Source organism: Pleurodeles waltl, chromosome 3_1, assembly GCF_031143425.1.
Source record: "Pleurodeles waltl isolate 20211129_DDA chromosome 3_1, aPleWal1.hap1.20221129, whole genome shotgun sequence".
NCBI lineage: Eukaryota > Metazoa > Chordata > Amphibia > Caudata > Salamandridae > Pleurodeles > Pleurodeles waltl.
The window spans coordinates 629402866-629427839 of NC_090440.1; the positions used below are offsets into that span (position 1 = coordinate 629402866).

The 24974-nt window shown below is 47.6% G+C and overlaps 1 protein-coding gene across 1 annotated transcript in view; it reads left to right on the plus strand.

The window, feature by feature from the left end:
• Positions 1-24974, plus strand: part of LOC138284401 (mucin-5B-like) — a 1991087-nt gene that overhangs the window by 222020 nt on the left and 1744093 nt on the right. The window contains exon 5 of the mRNA XM_069223138.1: positions 20820-20941. Within this exon, the coding sequence (XP_069079239.1) occupies positions 20820-20941 (122 nt within the window). The remainder of the gene's footprint in view (positions 1-20819; positions 20942-24974) is intronic.

Here is a 24974-nt window from a genome sequence, read left to right on the forward strand (position 1 = left end):
AAAAGTACGGAGAACAGTAATCGAGTTCAAGAAACGCTGGCATTACTGCAAGGGCAGGACCAAGGAAAAGATGGCCAGGAACAGGAAGGCAGCACTGCAGACTGGAGGTGGGAGTCCAGCACCGCAGGAGCCCTTGGACCACATGGAGAAGATGGTGGCAGCCGTCATTCCTGAGGAGATCGTCACAGGGATTCAGGGACAGGACAGCGCAGACGACCAGGATTCAACACAGATTCAGGGTAAGTCGCATGGGGAATTAAAATGCACAAATGTCAACTGCAAGTGGGGGGACATACCTACTACACAATGCATGGTTGCATGATATTCAGGGAGTGGAATGGGTAAAGGTGCACAGCATGGGGGCATGGGCTGTGCAGGGTAAACCTGGGGCACAGTGCTACACTACACCAACAACCTTTGCATGGGTATGCTGCCACGCCAAGGATTTTGGAAAGGTAACGCCAGTCCAGGATGGTAGGGTACAACGTAAAACTGGCCTGCTGTCACACGTCGCTGGGTTCACTTAACAGTCCCAGGCCATATCTGCAAGTGGAATTTAACATTTACAACAGTTGCTACTACCACCTCTGCTGTGTGTGCAGGTTAAGTAGCTAACTGCAGTTAACCATGGATCAAACACAGCCAAATTAGAGGGTTCAGACTGACAACTTTATCAATCCCCTGTAATCAAGACAAATGTTCCAATCCTGTCAAATGTGATTGTCCATAGTTGCTACAAACATTAGCCATTGCCAGAAACATTATGAGTTACACAGCACTAATTTCACACCCATGCTGCATATGTCAGGGTCCACCCTGTGCCTGGGTGACAATAGCTGCAATAACACAATGCAACATCCCAAATGTCATACTGCTCAGACATCAGCATTGAGGGGGAGGACATATGTCACGGCTAGTGAAATTCACCCTTACAGTCAGAAGAGGAAATGGAACATGGCTAGGACCATCAGTGCAATCCATTGTAGCACACATTCCCCAACATCAACATTACACACTACCAATGCTGACATATGCAGTGTGCCATGCCAATGCTGTACATAGTATATGCTAGGTCTCAGCAACATATAGCTTGATGTGAATTATCTGAGACTGGGGCAGTTCAAGATTGTTAAGTGTGGTGCTAGTGCCATCAGAACACCCACAGCCAGTGAAAGGCCTTGTCATGAGAATGGAAGTAGACGGAGGGTTGAGTAGGACAAGAAGGTGGCACTTCACAATTTGGCCAGAACCAATACCTAGAGGATGTGATGCTGACAAGTCCACAAACTGACCACAATACATGTGACATGCAGGTGGGGCATAGGCCATGGGAGAATGCTAATACGAAAGACAGGAGTAATGAACCAGAACCAAGATCACAATGTACAACAAATAGGAAGGCAGGCACGTTACATTACAAATCCCACAACACAGACACACTAATTGTACCATATCTCATTGCAGAGGACGATGGCTCTCCTGGGGATATGCCTGTCCTGGACTACCCTGTTGACATGGATAACGAGCTGACAAACATCAGCCAGCAGACCCTCCAAGATGTCCTTGGGACCCTCCAGACCCCACCTTCAGTCGCAAGGAGGAGCCCCGAAGTAGCAGCCATCACAGAGGAAAAAATCACCACCCAAATTGTATGACCTGCCAGCTCCAACCCAGCTGACGACTCTGATGACACTGACACCAGCTTTGAGAGGACTAGTTGGAGTACAGCGGGAGCTGGCCAAGGAGCACTTGTCCCTGCCACATGGCCACCTATAACCAAGGTCCTGTGCTTTGTAACATGCCAGTCTTGCAACAGCTGCTCACTAGCACTGTTCTCCAGCCCACTGTTTATCTTGTCACTCTGCCCTGTGATTGTCTCTCACTAACTCATTGGAAAATCCTGTCCCTCTGCACCATCTGACACTTCACTCCAGTATGTCCAATGACATGTCCTTTAGCACTTGTGTAGGATCACACTGGAAGGTGTCACACTAATGGACTCACAATCATGGACAATGGACAATGTACATATAGCACTATAGCACCTTCAAATAAATAGCACTTACACAACAACTTTGTCTCTGTTTAATGTGACATATCAACCGTGATGGCCATCAGTGATGTTTACCTCAGGTCAATGATAATAGATAGTCAATACAACTGACCCGAAAGAATGTTGGCTGATACCTATGCACTGTGGTCTGGATTGTACCATCATCTGCCCTTCTTGAGGGTTAATTCTGAGGGAAATAGAAACTAGACAGTATAATGCTGTGTTGGACAGAATAACGCTTCCTCAAGGGATGCCTAAGCCAAAAATTATTGCCTTCAACTTTTTCTTCAAGTCAAAATTTACGTACGTGACATTTGACCCAAATTTTACCTATCACACACCATACGGCATGAATGGATGTGTATGAGTGTACGTGCAAATATGTAACCTGGCTGAACAATGTAACAGATGATAGGTGTGAGTTATGTATACAATACTACATGAGATCATACTACCATTCACCTTATAAGGCTTTGCTTGGACATCAGGCTGCAGGCAGACTTAATACAGTGTCCTTAATGCCAATTCTAGTCCCAAAGTATGTGAGATTGAAAACACACATCAAAAATGAACAACACTTTGGGATACATAGTAACCTTGAGTGGTGGGTGCAATGGATGGCAGAATCTTAGCAAAGTAGCTCTGGTGTAACTGCCAATGTAACAGCTCAATTGGGATTTGGTTGCAGGATGGGACACAAATGCAAATACTAACGGGACACTGTTCACCCATGCCAAGGCCCTGATCCCCAAGCATGTGACGCATACTGTAAAGGGTTATCAAAATATTTATTTAACAGTAAAAACAGAAGCTAAAACCAGAGGAAACACCTTACCTAACCTAACCTATCCTAACTACACATTACCCACAAATGGCCCTAACTAACCTAAGCTAAACTTACTTATCACATTTAACGGAACGATCTAAACATCAACTCCCCAGCCCCCTTATAAGACGGGACACATGGAGGACAACATATACTGTACTGACCTAAACACATATGATCTTATACTAAACAAATATATATATTTTTTGTATTTTTATATATATATATTTTTAAAACACCAAAACACCAACATCATCCCCCACCCACCCACCCACACACATAATAGAAAACAGATATTAAAAGTATCATACCCCCACCCCCTACTACTAACTAAACTAACAGCCTATTCTAACCTATCACTAAGGGGGTCATTCTGACCTCGGCGGTAAAAGGTCCTTACCGCCGGTCAGAAGTCCGCCATTCTACCACCGCGGCCGCGGTAAACCGCCACGGTCATTCTGACCCACAACTGACAAACCTCCAAAAATCCGACATCCACAGCAGGCCGCCACATCAGCGGCCAGTGGTAAACTGGAGATGACCAAACCTCCACCGCCACGCCAACAGAAACACGCCCATGTCATTCTGACCCACAAATCCACGCGGCGGTCTTTCAACCGCGGTATTCCATTGGCGGTACACACCGCTGCGCTCAAAATACACACACAGCTCCAAAACACAGCCACATTGGACAATTTGAAATACACACACCTAATACACATACACACACCACTCCCACACACCCAACCCAATATAAAACACACACCCACATCACCCACAAACCCCTACGACCAAAGGTCAGAGACGAAGGAGAGAGAGACACATCACAGAATAGAGAGCTACATCACACAGAGGCACACTACACCATCACACACACCACATAGAAGCACAAAGCACCACACACCAACACACTCATCACCACATACACCACCCCACACCTCATCCACACCACCCCATGGCACCCCAAAGGCACCCACGCTTTTCGGACCAAGAACTCCGGGTCATGGTGGAGGAAATTATAAGAGTTGAACCCCAGCTCTTCGGCTCACAGGTGCAGCACACCACTATAGCCAGGAAGGCGGAGCTATGGCAGCAGATCGTGGACAGGGTCAACGCGGTGGGACAGCATCCCAGAAATCGGGACGACATCCGCAAACGCTGGAACGACCTACGGGGAAAGGTGCGCTCGATGGTCTCGCGACACAACATTGCAGTGCAGAAGACTGGCGGGGGACCCCCACCCGCTCCACCCGAATTCACAGCATGGGAGCAAGAGGTACTAAACATCCTGCATCCTGATGGCCTCACTGGAGTACACGGAGGAATGGACTCTGGTAAGTACAATCTCAACTACTTCACCCCCCCCAGCATGCTAACCCCCACCACCACCCTCACCCCCAACCCCCCATCACACATCCTCCCTGAGAATGTCTCTCCAGCACAACCCACCCAACACAAACCCCTGCATGCCACCACAAACTATGGACACCCATCACCTAAGCATGACCACTGCACATACCCCCCCCCCCAAAACACCCTCACAACACCTCCCCCAAGGGAATGGCAGCACTGGGGGACAAGGGCACCCAAAAATCGCACGCAATAGCACACACAGAAACAATAACCATACTCTCTTACCCCATGCAGGACCCGAACGCCAACACACCGGTCAGGAGGGTCCAGAAATGTCCATCCCACCCCCGGAAGAGGCCCCCAGTGATGACAGCAGCTCTGTCGACCTGGAACCTGATGACCAGCCCGGACCATCGGGGACCTCTGGACAGTGGGTTCCCTACACACAGACACAGGCCACACCAGACCCAACCCCCTCTGGGACCAACAGCACAGCTCCCACCCAGCGGGCCCATGCCTCTGTCTCTAGGACAGGTCAATCAGCGGTGTGTCTGCCACTACAGGGCACCCAGGCTAACCCACCACCCCAACAACAACAGGGACCTGGGGGCAGTGGTAGTGGGCACACCGTCCAGGGGACAGAGGCCGGGGGTAACTCGGAGGGCTGCTGTGCGACAGGGGGGGGAGGAGAGGCCCAGGGAACCCACTCTCCAAGAGGCCCTCACCACCATCATTGCAGCCTACCATCACTCCCAAGAGACGATGGCGACCGTACTGGCCAGGTTCCAGGAGATCCAGGCACAGCAGGAGGAACGCTACATGGGGTTCAGCAATCAACTCACCAACATCTCTACCGCTGTGGGGAGCATAGTCCAGGCCCTGAACCGTATAGAAGACACGTTGCGGGACCATGTGGCACCACACAGGGCCCCTGTCACTAGCCCGGACCAGGAACAGCCTACCACCTCCGCCGGCGCTAGTGGTCAGGAAGCCCCACCACAACGACAGGCCACCAGAACCCCACCTCCTGCTGAAGAACAACCACCCCGCAAGAGGAGCCTGAGATCAAAAAAATAGACAGAGTAGGATGTCAAGACCCCCGCCAGCCTGAGATACCCCCTGAAGTCATCCCACTGTCCCACATTGCCACCCTGTCCAACCTTGAACTGCCCCTGCTCCATCCTTCCACAGGCATATGGACAATTCACCTGTGAGACTGAGAACTGGACTCTGCCATGGACATTACTCCACCCCCAGCCATCACCGTGTTAATATCATGTACCATTATCTAGCACTACAAATAAATCACTCATTGCACTGAAATCTATCAGGAGTCAGCCTGTATTATTTACAAATGTATAACACATTACAGATCAATTATGTTCGGTTAACTTTGTGTTGAAAACATACCGAGGTCAATAAGCATTAGTCCATGGGCTAACCAACCAGAAGTCACGCAGTGGGTCATACAGCACTGAAAAGGGAAGGGAAAATCAAACATCAGTCTAAAAGAACTGGGGGGAAATAGACAAAGTTGAGATGCAGAAGTCTTCAAGTAAATGTAAAATGGCGTGGGTGATTCTTACCTATGTGCTACTGAAAATACTGTTGGATAACTCTGTCCCTGTTGTCTGTGTCGTCCTCTGAATCTTCCTCCTCTTCATTCTCCGCAGGCTCCACAGCTGCTTCAACACCACCATCTGGACCATCCTCCTGCAGGAAAGGCACCTGACGTCGCAATGCCAGATTGTGAAGCATACAGCAGGCCACGATGATCTGGCACACCTTCTTTGGTGAGTACATCAGGGATCCCCCTGTCATATGCAGGCACCTAAACCTGGCCTTCAGGAGGCCAAAGGTCCTTTCTATGATCCTCCTAGTCCGCCCATGGGCCTCATTGTACCGTTCCTCAGCCCTGGTCCGGGGATTCCTCACTGGGGTCAATAGCCAAGGCAGGTTGGGGTAACCAGAGTCACCTATTAGCCACACACATTGTCCCTGTAGCTGTTCCATCACATAAGGGATGCTGCTATTACGCATCACATACGCGTCATGCACTGAACCAGGGAACATGGCATTTACATGGGAGATGTACTGGTCAGCCAAACAGACCACCTGGACGTTCATAGAATGATAACTTTTCCTGTTTCTGTACACCTGCTCATCGTCTTTTGGGGGTACTAAGGCCACATGGGTCCCATCAATGACACCAATTATGTTGGGGATATGTCCAAGGGCATAAAAATCACCCTTCACAGTGGCCAAATCAACCTCCTCAGGGAATAGAATGTAACTCCGCATGTGTTTCGTCAGGGCAGACAACACTCTAGACAAAACTTTTGAAAACATGGGCTAAGACATTCCAGATGACATGGCCACTGTCGTCTGGAATGAGCCACTTGCAAGAAAATGGAGGACTGACAGAACCTGCACCAGAGGGGGAATTCCTGTGGGTTGGCGGATGGGGGACATCAGGGCTGGCTCCAGCTGGGCACACAGTTCATGGATAGTGGCACGGTCAAGTCGGTATCGTAGTATGATGTGGCGTTCTTCCATTGTCGACAGGTCCACCAGCGGTCGGTACACGCGAGGATTCATCCTTCTCCTTGCAAGTCCCAGCGGACGGTTCCTAGGAAGGACAACATGGAGCACAGAGTCAAGCAACTCACAGGTACGTTCACCACAGCTTGCATAGCACACGGTTATCTATGTATTGAAAGGCGTGTATGTGTGGCAATGCAAGGCCTAGGCCTGTGTGACGCAGTACAAATTATGCCATGTGGGCCCTTGAAATGGCGGCTGCCTGACCTGTGAAGTGGGACAATGGGATGTGAGGTCAATGCGCTGGCGTGGCGCACCGTGGCGGTAGGCGGTCGAAGACCGCTAAAAGAAGCCGCATTGGTTAACATTGAAGCCTATGGGTTTCAGGAGCCAATGACGAGGTGCGCTGGCGGTCGCGGTACGCACCGCCGCGGTACGCACCGCCGCGGGCGTGACCGCCATTTTCTATCTGCTTAATCACTCGAGACCTGATCATCCACAGGAGAGGACCTATACTGCAAGTGCTGCTGTGACCTCGGTCTGGAAGTGACAATGGCTGCTGCGACTGGGGAAAGGGCCCCTGCCTTCACGTCTGAAGAGTTGGAGAAGCTCGTGGATGGGGTCCTCCCCCAGTATGCGTTACTCTACGGTCCTCCAGACCAACAGGTAAGTACACTGTGTGCACATGGAATGGGCGATGCCTGTGTGGAGTGGGGTGGATGTAAGTTGGTGGGGTGGGGGGCGAATGAGGAGTGCAACGCACAACAGATGAGAGCATGTGCCATTTGGCAAAGTTGGTGAGGGGGGGCCAATCACATCTAACATGCAGTTCATTGATGAATGTTTCCTTCCCACCCTGTACATGTCAAATAGGTCAGCGCCCATCAGAAAGTCGACATTTGGCGTGCCATTGCCAAGGAAGTCCGGACCCTGGGGGTCCACAACAGACGGGGCACCCACTGCCGCAAGAGGTGGGAGGACATCCGCTGCGGGACCAGGAAGACCGCCGAGTCACTGCTGGGGATGGCCTCCCAACCTAGGAGGGGTGCCAGTCGTACCATGACCCCCCTGATGTCCCGGATCCTGGCGATGGCCTACCCTGATTTGGATGGGCGCTTGAGGACATCACAGCAGACACAAGGGGGTGAGTATCAGCACATTCTCCTATCTTTCTGCGCAGTGGAGGCGTCTGGGTGGGGGAGGAGGGCTGTGGGTGACATTAGGCCAGGGTGCTTTCTGTAGGCTAGTCCCCTCCCTTAGGCATGGCCCTGTGCTCCCGGCCCCCACCTCTGTAGGGTGACAAGTACAGCTATTGATGGTCCAGCATCACACATGTGCGCGTTTGTCGTCTCTAGACCTGTTGTCCTAGTCAGGAGTACTGAGTAGTGTACCCCGAATGCGCGGCGTAGTGCATGAGGCTCCTCTGTCTGTCCTCTCCGCCAACGGTGTTGACATTGCATGCACTCAACCTGGTCTTCGTTTTTCTCCCCACACCCTTCTTCTTCATCTTCTTGTGCATGTGTGCATTAGCATCATCAGGCGGAGGAGATTTGGCATCGGAGCACGAGGGAGCTGCCAGTCACAAGGCCCCGGTGGCCCCAGGAACAGACACCGAGGGCACCAGTGATCCGGAGGGCGAGGGGAGCACCACAACGGGGACCGGTGGTGAGACCAGCGACACAGACACGTCCTCGGATGGGTGCTCCCTAGTGGTGGCGGCAACATCCGTGCCCCCCGCCTCTACAGGTACAGCCGCCACCCAGCGCACCAGCCCCGCCCTCCCAGCAGCCCCTCAGCCTACGCTCCGTGCCCGCTCACCCAGGAAGGCGGGCGTCTCCTTCGCCCCAGGCACCTCAGCCCCTGCCCCTGTCACCCCTGCTGCCCTCAGTGCGGAGCTCAGTGACCTCCTGAGGACGCTCATTGTTGGGTAGACTACCCTTTTGAATGCCATCCAGGGGGTAGAAAGGGAGGTGCATCGGAGCAATGCCTACCTGAAGGGCATTCATTCGGGTCAGGCTGCCCATCCACGATCGTTCAATGCTCTGGCCTCAGCACTGACGGCAGCCATTGTCCCTGTTTCCAGCCTCCCTCTTCTGACTGCCTCCACCCTGTCTCTGTCTCCTGTTCCTCAGCCTATCCCATCCACACCATCTGACCAGCCTGCACACACCTCAACACCCAAGGGCAGCTCATCCAGACACAAGCACCACAGATCCCACAAACACTCACCCAAGCAACACCCAGATGCAGACATTCCAACAGTCACTACCACCTCTGTGTCCCCCTCCTCCTCGTCTCCCTCCTCCCTCCCTGTGACGTCTACACTCACACCTGCATGCACACCAACATCAGCCAGTGCTTCCATCACCACCACACCCTCCAGTACAGTCCGCACGTGTGCAGTCACCACCCCCACTGCCATTTACACGTCCCCTGTGTCCTCTCCCACTGTGTCTGTCACCCCCCTTCCAAGACACACAAACGCAGGCAGCCACCCACCCAACAGCCATCCACCTCACGACAGCCTACAGCACCAGCACCTTCACCCAATGACAGAACACCTGACTCTCCTACAACCACATCCTCTTCCTCCACTCCCATCACCACTTCTCCTACCCTTTACCTTGGTCCTAAAAAACTTTTCCTCGCTAATCTTGACCTCTTTCCCTCCGATAACCCACCCCCTCCATCTGCAAAGAGTCCCAAGAGCACCTCAGCCACCACCAGCCCAGCTACGAGTGTCACTGTTGTGCATGGGTTCTGGAGTCCACCCTTTGCCAGCAGTGACACTTCAATCAGCAGCAAGGACACATCCAGCCCCCCCCCAGGGAAGAGGACCAGGAAACAAAAGGGCCGCCGTGAGAGGACTGACACGGCTGCCCCCAAGGAGCAAAGTTCGCCCACTTCACCTGCCACAACATCTAGGGGAGGCAAGGGCCCGAGAGCCACATCTAAGGAGCGAAAGGGCAGCAGGGCGGAGAAGTCAGGCAGCAGGAGCGCGGAGCAGGTGGGCCCCACATGCCACGTCCCAGCTGTAAGGGAGGACACTCATGGGCCCAGGACTCCGTCACCGAAGGGTCCAGAAACATCACGGTCGGAGGGGGACTGAGCAGGGAGTCCAGCCCAGGTCTGGCTCCCTTGACTTACTGGATGAGCACCGCTGAACAGGGCCCCGCCGTGTAGATAGGCACCGCTGAACAGGGCCCGCCGTGCAGAAGAGCACCGCTGAACAGGGCCCCGCCGTGTAGATAGGCACCGCTGAACAGGGCCCGCCGTGCAGAAGAGCACCGCTGAACTGGGCCCCGCCGTGAAGATAGGCACCGCTGAACAGGGCCCGCCGTGCAGAAGAGCACCGCTGAACAGGGCCCCGCCGTGTAGATAGGCACCGCTGAACAGGGCCCGCAGTGCAGAAGAGCACCGCTGAACAGGGCCCCGCCGTGTAGATAGGCACCGCTGAACAGGGCCCGCCGTGCAGAAGAGCACCGCTGAACAGGGCCCCGCCGTGAAGATAGGCACCGCTGAACAGGGCCCGCCGTGCAGAAGAGCACCGCTGAACAGGGCCCCGCCGTGAAGATAGGCACCGCTGAACAGGGCCCGCCGTGCAGAAGAGCACCGCTGAACAGGGCCCCGCCGTGTAGATAGGCACCGCTGAACAGGGCCCGCCGTGCAGAAGAGCACCGCTGAACAGGGCCCGCCGTGCAGAAGAGCACCGCCGAACAGGGCCCCGCCGTGAAGATAGGCACCGCTGAACAGGGACCGCCGTGAAGATAGGCACCGCTGAACAGGGACCCGCCATCTCAAGCACCGCTCCGCTGGGCCCTTCCTGTCAAGCACCGCTCTGCTGGGCCCCGCCATCTCAAGCACCGCTCCGCTGGGCCCTTCCTGTCAAGCACCGCTCCAATGGGCCCCGCCGTCTCAAGCACCGCTCTGCTGGGCCCTTCCTGTCAAGCACCGCTCTGCTGGGCCCCGCCGTCTCAAGCACCACTCCGCTGGGCCCCGCCGTCTCAAGCACCGCTCCGCTGGGCCCTTCCTGTCAAGCACCGCTCCGCTGGGCCCCGCCGTCTCAAGCACCGCTCCGCTGGGCCCTTCCTGTCAAGCAATGTTAACGGTTCACTGTGCCCACCATGCCTCCTCCTTGACCAGTGGAGACTGTAATCCACCTGATAGACTGTGGCTTTGCACTCCCCAGGATGGCACAGTGGGCAATCCACCCACTGTAGAGACTTGTGAGACTGTGGCTTTGCACTCCCCAGGATGGCACAGTGGGCAATCCACCCACTGTAGAGACTTGTGAGACTGTGGCTTTGCACTCCCCAGGATGGCACAGTGGGCAATCCACCCACTGTCGAGATTTGTGAGACTGTGGCTTTGCACTCCCCAGGATGGCACAGTGGGCAATCCACCCACTGTCGAGACTTGTGAGACTGTGGCTTTGCACTCCCCAGGATGGCACAGTGGGCAATCCACCCACTGTCGAGACTTGTGAGACTGTGGCTTTGCACTCCCCAGGATGGCACAGTGGGCATGGTGGCCCCTTCGTGGATCTGGCGTCGTGGACTCATGTGGCTGTGGTGCCCCCCCTTCCCTTCCCCCTGAGGTGCCTGTAGTTTTTTCATCAGATGCCCCTGCAGTGTTCTCTCCAAAGGACTCAGGTCTCCTGTGTGGGCTTTGCCCTTGTGTTGTTACACTTTGGCCCACGGACACTTCAATTTACTTTTGATGTACGGAACTAATTGCCTCGGTTATCCATTGCAGTGTATATAGTATTATTTTGGTATGAATAGTTTGCATAGTTGACCTATATTTGTCAGAGCCTATTTATTACATAAATTTTTCTTCACGATTTAATTATGTCTTTGCATTTTTCAGGGGGGTTTGTGTGGTGTCACTGTGACTTGTTGCTCTGCATTGGTGTGTACATAGTTTGGGGGGGTGGGGGTCGCATATGTGTGTGCCCGTAACCTTTCCTCCTCCCCCCTCCCGTGTGTCGTAGGTGCAGTACTCACTGTTGTCGTCTGCGCCGGCGTTCGTACTCGTGGTAGATGAGCAGGTAGACAAGAGCAGGTAGGATGTTTAATTCGGGTTCCATGCTGTCCTCCGTACTCGTGGAGTGTGTTTCGGTGAGCGTTTTCCCGTTCGTGGTCTGTTTCCGCCGTGTTTTTATCGCGGTGCTCCCGCCCCGGAAGAGGTGGCGGATTGGTGAGTTATGATAGTGTGGGCGGTACATTGTCTGCCGCCTGCCTGTTGGCAGTGACCGCCGCGCTGTTTGTCTGTACCGCCGTGGCGGTCGGAGTGTTAATGTGGCGGTCTCTGTTGGCGGTTCCCGCCAGGGTCAGAATTCCATTTCTTGGACCGCCGGCCTGTTGGCGTGTTGGCCGCCGCTTTATCACCGACCGCCAGGGTTAGAATCACCCCCTAAGCCCCCTAAAACCATTAATGAAAAGAACCAGGAAAGAGGAGGGAGGGGAGGGAATCATGGCTAAGGGTAAAATGTTTAGAAGTTCGCCCTCCGCAGGGTCTTCTTTATGGCACACACCCTCCTATTCACTTGTGCCACCTCCTGCTGCAGCCTGTTAATTTTCCTCAACATACGGTCAATGTCAAGTTGCATTGGCTGAAAATCTGCTGGGTTAAAGACTGCAGCAGGGGTGGTCTGGGTGCCAGTTGAAGATGTATGTCCCATTGTCAGTGCCATGCGGGTAGGAGGAGGTGCAGGTGGTGCTGTGATAGGTACCGGAGCAGTGGAGGTTGACGGTCCAGCAGTGCTGCCTGCTATGGTTGGTGCCACTTGGGTGGTAGTGGTGGTGCTGATGGTGGTGGCTGTGCTGGACACGGAAGGGCCCCCTTGGGCAAATGGCCTCCACAGTCCAGAGGCTCTTTCATGGCGATAATGCCTTGCCATGTTGCGGAACCCAGACTCCACATCCAGAATGTGGCGGTAACTCATCTCCCGGTGCTGAAACTCCCGAATCTGGATGGGACTCATATTGGCAGCTGTTAAAAAAAATATTCAACCAAACATTAGGTACTTCATTGTGTGATATGGCTCCAGAAGTAAATCAGACAATGCATCTAAAATACCAGAAACAGGCCATATCATCATACAGATCACTGACTGTCCCTGAGGAAGTACATGCCAATGCAGCCTACACATGTCCTATCAAACAGCACAGCAATGCTCTAAAAGATGTGTAACAACTTAATTGACTAATGCATCATTGTTCAGCCATTTGTCACGTAAACAATGCTGCTAGTCCTCCACATATGACAGGCCAACTAATGACAGACTTCTGGATGGCAATCAAGGGCCACAAGATCTGTGAGTTGTAAATGGAATTGCCAGGATAGAATGCAGTTGCTAATCATGAGTAGTTATCCCAGTTTTGGAAAAGTGATTTACAGATTTACATGTCTGTGTACTAAACTTCGATCATCAGTCCTAGGTACACATTTCATAATCCTACGCCAGTGCCTGAGGGGGGGGATGGACAAGCAACAAATATTTTCAGACATCAAGGACACCCAGGAAGCTTTGGACAGCTGTACCTGGGTTTGGGCAGTCCACCACAGGTAAGGAGGATGTCCAACTAGAATTCACCCAAACCTTGGACAATCCCATCCACATTTATGTTTGGAAATGCAGACAACTATCAACATCATTTCATACCAGTAACACATGACTTACAACAAGCAGATAGATGGAAGCACACATCTGGCCATGAGCTGCAAGCACACCTCGGCTATTTTACTCAAGTGCCTCATACAGTGTAGCACAACATGTGGAGCTTCATGCTGCTAGGAAGTCAAACATAGAGTCAAACATGTTCATTAGTGAATAGGGATGTTCAAGTCTGTGGGTAAGACTTTGGCTTCCCTATTCTGTGAGATGCAGGGTCTGACTTGCTGACTAAATCATAAATATGATCCTCTGCTAAATGTTTTAAATAAAAGTTTTATCCACAAAAGTCACCCTATTCACATGGCCGTGCCTACAGTGCTGGACTACAATCCAAAATATGACTATACGCCAGTGCTTTAAATGGGCCGGTACTCTCCGGTACTGAGTACCGGCACTTTTTTATTTTGAGAGGGAGAGTACCGGCATATCTCAGGAAAAACGTAATACTTTTAATTGGAGAGTACCGGCACTTCTCAGAAACAAGCAGGTACTCTATGACAGAGTACCTGCACTTCTATTTTTCCATTTAAAGCACTGCTATACGCTAATGATTGCCCAACTCAAAGATGGAAAAAAATGATACTCCATTCAAGGTACATATCCGATCATTTACTAGTGCAGCATACCTTGCTATGTGTCCAACACACAGGAGTCATTCACACAACAGCATCATTCACAACACAGAACAGAAATATCAACACTTACTGGAGATGTCTGGGTCCGCAAATCAAGCCACCTCTCCGATAGTGTAGGGGGCAAGTCCACCTGTAAAGTATGGAAGGGAGACATGTGCTCAATGTCTATGCACTGTACAACACTTCAAAATACAATTACTGTGTGTAAGATTAAATCAGAAATTCAAGCCTCTCAAGCATGATGATACTGCAACCGACATACCACTGCAAACATGTACAGACCCAGGCACTCCAGTGAGTGATACACACATATCTGCACACATGCAGTGGCCCTAACTATCATGTAGTGCCAAACATGCTCCGTCATTTGTTTGCAGACTCAGTTATGGAGTGTATTCCTCTCATCATGTGTATCAATGAGAGACATGCAAAGCCACTTTCCTGGAGGGCTGCAATACCAGTCACTCAGGTATTGTGGCTTGGGCATCAAAGGACAATCCTTTACTGTGTGACACACCTGTGGGTTGAATTAAGGGCATGATTAATCATGCTTTCTATGGTCCCTTACATGTAGGGTCTGTGTTGTGTCTAGGTTACATATGCTACATTAAAAGGCTACCCTGAGCCACATTTCCCCCCCATTACACCATAATGGCAGGGATCCTGTGCATTATTTGGTGACAGTTTGAGGCTAGCCATGGATTGAGTAGTTTTCATATTTGGATACAACAAGGAGATATATGTTGACAGTGTATACTGGATTCATCCATGGCAGACTGCATGGACACATGTGTAGTCATTGCACCTGAAATCTGTCTCTCATTGCCCTGTTTACCCAATATGGGTTTTGGAAATCACAGATGAGCCACATTCATCATCTTACATTTGCCAATTTGGTTGATCAGCGGATCTATAGCAAACTGACACCGTGATATCATTAATACATGGTTTAGCAAATGTACCAGTGTGTCAATCATGCTGATGTAGTTTTCAAATTGTATGTACCTTTGGAATGAGAGCAGTCACAGGAATGCTGGTCTACTGATCTTAGCATACACCCATGTCAGTGATAGCCTCCATACTGGGAGGTTAGTTATTAAACACATGCTGCTCTTGATCAGCATGGGTGTGCCAAGCTAAACTAGCTAAGTATTAGTCAACTTTATATGTATGATGGAATTGGTCAGTGGTTCCTTGCATGACATCATGCACTTAATCCATTGGCCAGTCGAGATGCATTCCCCAAAGTCACGTATATCACATGATGATCCCCTAACTTATGAGAAATACATGGCAATAGAGTAACACAGATGGCAAAAGCATTAGCTAGGGCCAGCTATAGTGAATAAGACCAATGTAAAACACACAGGTACAATGTACAGAGGGCCATGGATAGTTGTTACCCCTCAGTTTGCATCATTTGCTTTATTTTATTTGCCACAGCTACGGTAAATTGCACCAAACATTTTTATATGAACGCGTGTGCATTACTTTTGGCATCCAACCCTAATTTAATTGTGGCACAACCAAGTCCAAATATCAGTCTAAGATGTTACCTGAGGGCAGATATAACTTGTTACGTATGTGTCAGAATCCAGTTCAGACATGTATCAGAAATAATTGAAGGACACATTATTTCTTGAAAATATCTGGATTCAAAACATGTCTTTCCTGGTGCACTCACAGACCATGCATAAAACATATGTTAGAGCTATATTTGCATCATCTATTGACGTGAAGGCAGCACTAATTTACAGGCTCCTGTTGTGTTTTGTAAGTTAGTGCAGCTGTTGCGTCAACAAATGATGGTAATGTGTAGGAATTATTGTATAACTCACAGCAACTGTATGTTTAACATGCATTCCACATGTCCAAAAACATTGCCTGCAGCATATGAATAAATCTGCTACTGTCACTACAGAGTATTTAAATATGCACATTACTCTGAATTCTACTCACCAACAGTGCCACCAATCACAATCCCCCAGTGGTCCAGCAGGTCTTTCTCCCTGGCAACCAGGTCAATCCAACGGTGCTTCAGCTGATGGTCGTTGCGCGGTGTGTTGTAGATTCCTTTTAGATGTTACAGGACCTTTGCCCACCGGATCCTCCTTACCTCTTTGTGATACCCCTGTATCACACGCCCACCTGCTTCAATCATTAATGGTAGGAAGTGGCACACCAGCCAAATAAATCCCCCCAGCTCCTCCTCTCCCATCCTACCAAGGACCTCTTAAGTGTGTTTGCCCCATTTTAACGCCTGCCCTGACCCAGGTGTTATTTTTTTATGCAAATCGGGTTGTGCGTTATTTTCCGACTCCACCTTCCGGCCGTTCAGGATTTTTGCATGGTAGCATAAACATGGCGCACTGGTGTTTAAGTCATTTTTTGTCCGGGAACGCCTAACTTGCATGTCATTAACGCAAGGTGGTTTCCTGCATCCAGAAAATGACACACACGGAGGACTTTTGGCATTCGCGGGCTCGGGTGTCATAGTATAAATATGGTGCACCGTTTGCGCCGAATGTGCATCAAGATTTTAATGCACATTAGGCACAAACAGAGTATAAATATGGGCCCTGGTACTCTATACCTCAAAATTTGGTAGGTGAATACCCCAGCAGGGAAAGGGAATAACTTACTTTGTTACCTCGATAGAGTAGAATCTATCTCCCAAATTCAATATCAGCCCCTATGAGGGAAATATCTGCTTTGGATGAACCCCCCTGATCCATAAGGGTGAGATTTGGGAATAATAGCAATAGCCGATTAGCAAGTTATTTGGCAAGAATATTGTCATACAGAAATATTACAGAGAGTGAACGGTATGAAGTGCATAACAAGGGAGGCTTGCCCAGGGTAAGTAGAGTTATGAGAGTAGCCTCACTGGACGAAGGAGGTAGGAAGACATCTGCCAATACCCCATTAGCCTGCAACATATGCAGGGTTAGCACTGGAGAGTAGGCCTTACAAAATATGGCTGGAAACTCATCACTCTAGGGGTGCCCAGAGAATGCTGAAGTGATCTGTTCCAGAGTGATGGATGTACCTCCAGTCATGGCAACATGATATTCTTGAGATATGTGAAGCAATACACAGGGGAATTATCTAGGTAAGACGTGCACAGTAGTAACTCACAAATTCCTGCAGCAACTAGTTAGAATCATAAAGAATGTCACCATCCTCCAGTCCAACTGGACAATATTTTGTGAGATGTCCGGATGCTGCAATAGTGCGGTGAGGGTACTGCTTGGTCTGTCAGCCTTCTATACACCCTGGCCCTTGCATGCCTTTGCAAAACCTTTACTTCTTGTTCAGCTGCTTTAGTGAATTCCCTCAATTTGGCTTGTAGGAGAGTATCTGAGAGGGATGTCTGGATTGCTGCTTCTGCTACGGTGACTCAGGGCCTAATTATGAGTGTGGTATTCCGAGGACCACCACACTCACATTGACGGTCAGAGCGCCGCATTCCGGACAAATACAAACTTAGCAGGTGGACTCGGCAGGGGGCTGATGTTCCATCTAGGAACATTGTTTCTGACAGGCTGATGGCGGTCTTGTATGTAATCAGCCACAGCAGTGCTGAACTCAGCACCGCCATGCTGATTACAATGTTTTTCTCCACCAGCCTTTTTATGACGGTTTCCCCACCATGAAAAGGCCGGTGGAGAACCAGTGCAGGGGGGTCCCTGCATTGGCCAAGTCCATAGAGCCCACAGAGTCTGCTGTGCAGACAGAGTGCATTTCAAGGGTGCTGGTGCACCCTGTGTGCAGCAGCATTGCCGCTGGCTCTATTATGAGCTGGAAACAATGCATCTGCACCTTTACCACTGAGTTGACCAGGAGGAGCCTTGGTTCCTGTCACTCAGCCCAGTGGGAAAGCCGTAATAGGCCTGGTGAGATGACCTCCATGTCCCCGGCTGTCTTCAAGCCAGTCTTGTAATGAGGCCCTTGATTTCCACCTCAAGAGCATTGAGACTTGCCCGCAAGGGTTTTTAGACCATGTGCTGTTTGGCAAAACATATATTATGAATAAAGACTTTGAATGAGTACCAGACAAAGGCATAGGAATCAACCAAGCCCTCACTATCATTAAAGTAATTCAGTATTCCAGTGTTAGCCTCTTCCCTAAATGTGTTATCAAGGCGGTCGGACAGAGAGAGTCGCCATGTGAACACCATATTCCTGGATGCAGGTGTTTCAATCAACAGTTAGTCCAGGCACTGATATACCTGGTGCAAATCCAGTAATCAAGTGATGCCTAGGAATTGTGCACTGAGGAGTCATGTGTGCCTTTTTTTGTCAGGGGTGTCTGTTGGCAGTAGTACTTTGTCAGTTAGTGCTGATGTAGCCACATGGTGAGTGTGACTGGTGCTGTTAGAACACTCCATGCACTATTGAGAACAGAGATGAAGTTCCCCTCAAAAGTGTTGTCTGAGATGTTAACATGACACATTTGTATTAGACTTGTCGAATGAACTATCAATCATCTGTGTTAGCACTATAAGTGTTTAAGAGTGTAATATTTTTGCCATGAACATAGATGGTATGATATTTTAATGGCCTTGGAAATCATTCAATTTTCTAAAAGGTCAGAAGAGCATGCCACCATTCACCAGACAGCTAAGCCTCTGGCACATGTGGAGATTGTTGCCAATGCCTTATAGCCACACAATCTGACAGTGAAGCAGGGACCCATGGTCATGCCAATTTGTGTCTCCCAAAGGAAAGCTATATCAATTTCATGCCTATTTAGATGTGCAAGGATTTGTTTAGTCTTATGCAGGTCATTGAGCCCGCAAATGTTCCATGTCAAAAAGAGAAGGGATATGGTTCAGCCAGAACCTATGTGAATGTGGTTTCTAAGTCTTCCTGACAGTAACATTGTCTAAAGGAGCACTATGTGATTCACATGTGTGTATTGAGAAAGAAAGTCACAAAATAGCACATGCCATAATGTGTAAAGTGTAAAGTGTAGTGAATTCTGTGTGTAAGATAAAAAACCCTCATAAGTGACCATCCTTCACATCCACTACCAACCCCAACAACCCAGTGGCCACAATCCCAAAAGCAAACCTAAGGTGTAAAACATGGTATGAAAATAATTGCTACACAACACATTAAACTACCACAAGAGGATGACCCCGTACGGGTGACCAGAGTGACGGCCAATAATGAATCTGCAGGAGAGATGTTGCCAGGTGAAGATGGTATGGTGAGCAGCTATGGGACCACAATTGCTGGGTTACAATCCATAGGCTGAAACAGCTCAGGAGTCAACAATACTGTGTTGGTACCAACCAGCAGGTCACTAATGAATCACTTTAATTTCTGCAGGTGTCTGATGGGCCGCTGTGACCCAGAGATCTGACAATGTCTTACCAAGTCCTGTCAGTCCCACAACATGATACCCTGCCTAACACATTCAGCCCAAGCTGAATTGATTACAGTACTAGTGCACATGAAATGTGTACCTACAGTTACTTCATATCACTGAATCTATTGACTGGAACCTTTGAAGTCCTCGAGGAGTCAGCACAGGACACAGAAACCAGAGTTTAACTGTGTGGTGAACCATTGATCCTTATGGGCCACCCCGAGTACAGTATCTCACTTTCTGTGGTTGAAACATTGAGTAAAAATGGAGTGCAGCAGGGACTAGGTCCCAGCAACAGGAGAGCACACTCCACTGCAATGGATTAGAGAAACTTTCTGTCCCAAAGAGAGATTTGAGAAAGGTTTTGACATAGTCAGTCATGTTATCAGTATTGGTTGATTCAAGGATACCGACCAGTCGCAGATTGTTGCATCACGATCTGGCCTTCAGGTCTTCATTTCTTCACTTTTATTACCTCCAGAACTTTAGCCATATCTGAGTTTTTTGCTGCAGTCTTTAGTGTCACCTTGAGAGTAGAAACTCAGGTTTTCATAGCCATGAGCCTCTTTACATGTTTGTCGAGGTACCCTCGCCATGAGTGTATCCAGTTTCTCAACTATGAAGTTCATGTTTTTCTGCATCTGCATGATCCTCTGCCCCACAGGAGGTCAACATTAGGGTGTCCAACCTGCCCAGAGAGGATGCCCTACTGGTGCGTTTCCTTTCAAAATTGAGTAATGAGCCTCAATGGAAGTGTTATAATCAACCTGAGTGTTCAAGTCGCTTGGCAGGCCATGTCCCTTACCATCCCCAGGGACTAGGGAGACAAAACATGTAAACAAATTATCCTCAGGAATCCTTAGGCTGCTGGCCCCCCACAGTTAAACTTCTGTCAATCATAGCTCTCCGAAGTTTGAACAGTGGAAATTAATATGTAAAAAGCTTTCTGGAGAGCAGCAATAAATTACACTCAATTTGTTCAAAATGAAAATATTTTGTTTGTGCATTATCCCTTGAAGAAAAAAAACCTGCCTTACCCACAAAAAATATAGCAAATAGTGAATTTGCCCACAGAAGCTAGTGAACAGCTAGGTTCAATTTTCCTCAATAAATGGCATTAAGCCTCAGAAAAAGTATATGCATGACCTGTTTCATCGTATTTTTGAGCTGAGCGAAATGAGTGTCAATTACATGTTAATTTCCATAGCCATTGGGACATAATGAGGCTGCAAGCCTTTGTAGCTAGAGCTCCTCTTCATGATTTACATTGTATGCAAAATTACTACATTAGACACAGAATAATAGCTCACCTTCCATGTGATGATACATGTTCAAGATGTCTTGTTATGTTTTAGGGTTCAACGTTTCTAAGATTCTCTTTGGAAACCTTCAGAAAATGAATGGGCCAGGGGAGCAATGCAATGATGTGCCTGAAGATGGACAAACCGAGATAGCAGCTGAGCAGTGCTATCGAGAGGTACACAAATGAGTTATAAACATGTTCAAACTCTGCTTTGGTATGCAAAGCATATGTTATTGATGCTTCCTTTCCCTCTGGCACATAATAAAGGTATATGCTTAGCTTGTGGTGAAAATTTTCAGTTTTGCTTTTTAGTTCATTGATGTTCTGAATCTTCCTTTTCCTTCCTTATTTAAAATTCACATTTTATTATGCTGTTCTTTGTTCTTAGAAATATTTTTTAAACTCAATCCAAAATGATGATGGTCACAAAAAATTAATATTTGCATTGTGGGAAGCCATTGCTAGTGCACTCTTAGGCCAGTTCACCTAATGCCTCCGTCTAAAGTGGCAAAACGTCCTATTATAGTAAGCAACTGTGACCTTTGAGTAAATTCAGGTGAGTAGAAGGAGAAGTTGAAGTGAATTTCAAAATTAACTCTCATCACAGACTCCTGAATTTGTTCTGCTAGATTAAACTTATTACACTGTGAGGAGGTTTGTACACAAGGCCATACCTATCAAATTATTTTCTTTAAAAAGTTACCTTTTATAGTAAACATGCAATATGCTCTGAACTGCTCTGCATGCATTACCATTTTCACTTGTATTTGCCTTTTGTAATCACTAAAGGCACTTTCTTTGGTTTAGAATTAAATGCATGGATGCAAAAGCAGTTGATTCTAGATCTTCATTGTGCCTTTATTGTTGATAAAATACCATTACTGGGGCTCATAAATCCTTAAGCTATGGAAAAGTCTTGACGGTGTTAAACCCGCCTGAGTAAGCTAGAAAGGTATTATGAAAAGTTATTACAATCTGTAGATGTTTGGGCAAAATATTGACTGAAAACTTTTGTGTCACAAAAATAGTGTGTCAAGAATATCATAGTGTCATAAATATCGTCGAAAGAAATATCATTTTAAGTGTTGTAAAACATATTTTTTTAAATATTGTAAAAACATTGAGTTATATGTTAATTTTTGTGCTAATAATTTGTATATAATTTGTTTTGTGTAATTTGGAAATAATAGACATATAGGGTGACAAGCTGGGTGTGCCACTATTGCCGCCAGTGCTGGCGGTATGTCTGGCTCCCTAATATGACTTATTCCGCTTGGCCAGAGGACGGAAACAGATTTTCCGTCCACTGGCCCAGCGCAAAAGTCACATCAACATTGCAGCCGGCTCATAATAGAGCCGGAGGCAATGTTGATGTTCAGCAGGTGCAGGGTGTAGCTGCACCCATCGCGCATTTCACTGTCCGAAATCCGGGCAGTGAAATCCGCAATGGGGCAGTGCCTGGGGGACCCTGCACTGCGCATGCCAAGTGCATGGGCAGTGCAGGGGCCCCCAGGGGCACCCCGAGTCCCCCTTACCTCCAGCCTTTCCATAGTGGTGTTTACCGCCATGGACAGGCTGGTGGTTGGGAACTCATATGAGCGCCTGGCGGTATGTTGGAGGGGCCGGCAGCATGGCCGTGGCTAATACACCACGGTCATAATAGCTGGCGGTACACTGCCGCCTGTTGGTGGTATTACCGCCGGCCGCCAGAGTCGTAATGAGGCCCATAGTATCATTTAAACTAATTATTTGAATTTTACAGATTATATTATATTATATTATTTTATATTATATTCAATTATATCATATTAGAGGGATTTAAGAGTAGGGTAGAAGAGATTTTTAAATTGTATTAAGTTGTGTATAAATTTCTGATTACATAAGAAAATATGCTTGTATATTGTGCATTTAAAAAAATGTTACATTACTTTGTCAATAATTTGTAATATTTAAATAATTGTTTTGATACATTTTAAATATGTACTATCAAACATTTACAAAATCATGTTTTTATATTCACTGACTTAATTTTTAATGCATATATTTTTAACTTTTTTTCTTGTTTTTGTTTCATTAGAAAATTGTTTAAAATATAATTTATTTTTGTACATAATCTATTCAATAAAATAATTTAAACCTATAGGTTTTAGCTGTTCAATATAGGATAAATGCATGATAAATTAATTTATAATGTATAGTATTTAAATATTATAAACGTTTTGATTAGACATTATTTATAATTTATTATTAATTATATTACTCTATTTGTTTACTTGATTGATTTTGTATCTAATTATGTTGTTGAAAACGAAATTTTGTTTCAACTTTTCAGAAATAATATAGAGAACCTAATTTCGAGTTTGGCGGACAAGAAAGACCATCCGCCAAACTCTCAACAGGGTAGCTGCCGTCTACATGTCGACCTCCCCGTCGGAGTCCTTATGAGTTTTCCACTTGGTCAGTGGATAACAGGCTACAGCATTGTCTCCAGCCTGTAATCGAGCCAGCGGTAATGCTGTAGCCAGGCAGACAGTCAACATTGCAATGGTGCTGGGCATGAAAAGACTTGCAGAGAATGAGGTCGTAATCCGCAGGGCAGTGTTGCTTGCAGCACTGCCCTGGCGGATTACAATCTCCACCACTGCCAGGCCTCCAGGTCCATGATCCTGGCAGAGCAGGTAGTTCCCTGGCAGTCTAATTGTCAGGGTTGTAATATGGTGGTCCTAAGACTGCCACACTCATAATGACCCCCAGAGTATTATTTTTTTATCAGGGTTAATTATTATTAATATTTTTTTTAAACATGGTGTTTCATAATTGTTTTGAATTTAATTTGTTGCATAATGTTTGTATATTTAGTTATTTTTGTTTTTTTATTTAATTAATTTTCCATGTACGTGAAGCAAAATGATTGTAAATTATTTATGTATATTAACTTACTAAATGTTTACATGTTATGTTTTAAATTAGTATTAATGTGTGTTGTTTAGTATTTATTGATGATTATTTAATTATATTATTGCATACATGGCATAATATTTATTAATATTTGTGTTGTTAATCATATTAATATCTAATTCATATTAAAAATATATTTTTACATTTCATATTTGCAAGTTGGGTACTGTTTAGGGTTAAAGATTGGATCAGGAATAGTAGATGACACACTTTTAGTGCTCAACACCTTCACGTAAATGGCATACATTGGAGTGGGAATAGTAAATGCCACCCCTTTAGTGTTCAAAACTTTCCTCATATTTTTTATATTGGAGTTGGAATAATGTCCAACATATCCCCTTAAATGTCTTATATTGGAGCATGAATAGTAATTTCACCCTGTTAGTGTCCTACACATTTGCTTAACTAGATTAGATTGGAGTTGAAATAGTAATGGTCACTGTTTTAGTGTCTAATACCTCCCCCTAAATGGCTTAGATTGAAATGGTATCAGTAAATATCACATATTTTGTGACCAACACCTTCCCCTACCTGGCTATCATTTTTTAGCGAATAACAAAAAATATTTTCAATAGAACTGGAAGTAGTCAATGTAATTGCTTTAGTATACATTTCTTTTGTAACATGTTTGATTAATGCATAAGAATTAGATGTAAAAGTTTAAGGGCCTGAAATTGAGTTTGGCAGTTCATGGACCCCCATGGTGACGGCTTGACTGCCATAGGCTTGGTGGCCAGGCCATCATACTATGATGCATGCGGTTCCATTGAAGAAAAACTGCTGCCATCCCACTGGCACTGCTAGGCAGTGCAGACTGCTGCGGTGGCGAGACAGGCAATCAGTCTGACTGAGCCAGTATTTTCACCGGGCCTATTACGATTACAACCACCACATTCCAGCAGGTGGGAATGGAGACTATAAAAGAAGGAACTCGCCTCCAGTCAGTGCCACACGCCCTCTGCTGCCATATAGCTGATCAGACACATGCTGCCGCTGCTGCTGCTCATGGATGGAGCTCAAAATCATTGCAGCTGTGGATGCAGCTGACTGTCAGAACACAAACCTACCTGTGTCATTAAGCTCAACAGCAGATCTTTGCACCATCATCCACATGTCTTAGGGGTCACATTCCTTAGACAAAGTACAATTGTCACTGTGTCCTGGGTCAGATTCATTCACAAGAAATGACATATTCACAGCCATAAAATGCCTACTTTGGGCAGGTCCCTGACACTGCACTGCCACACGC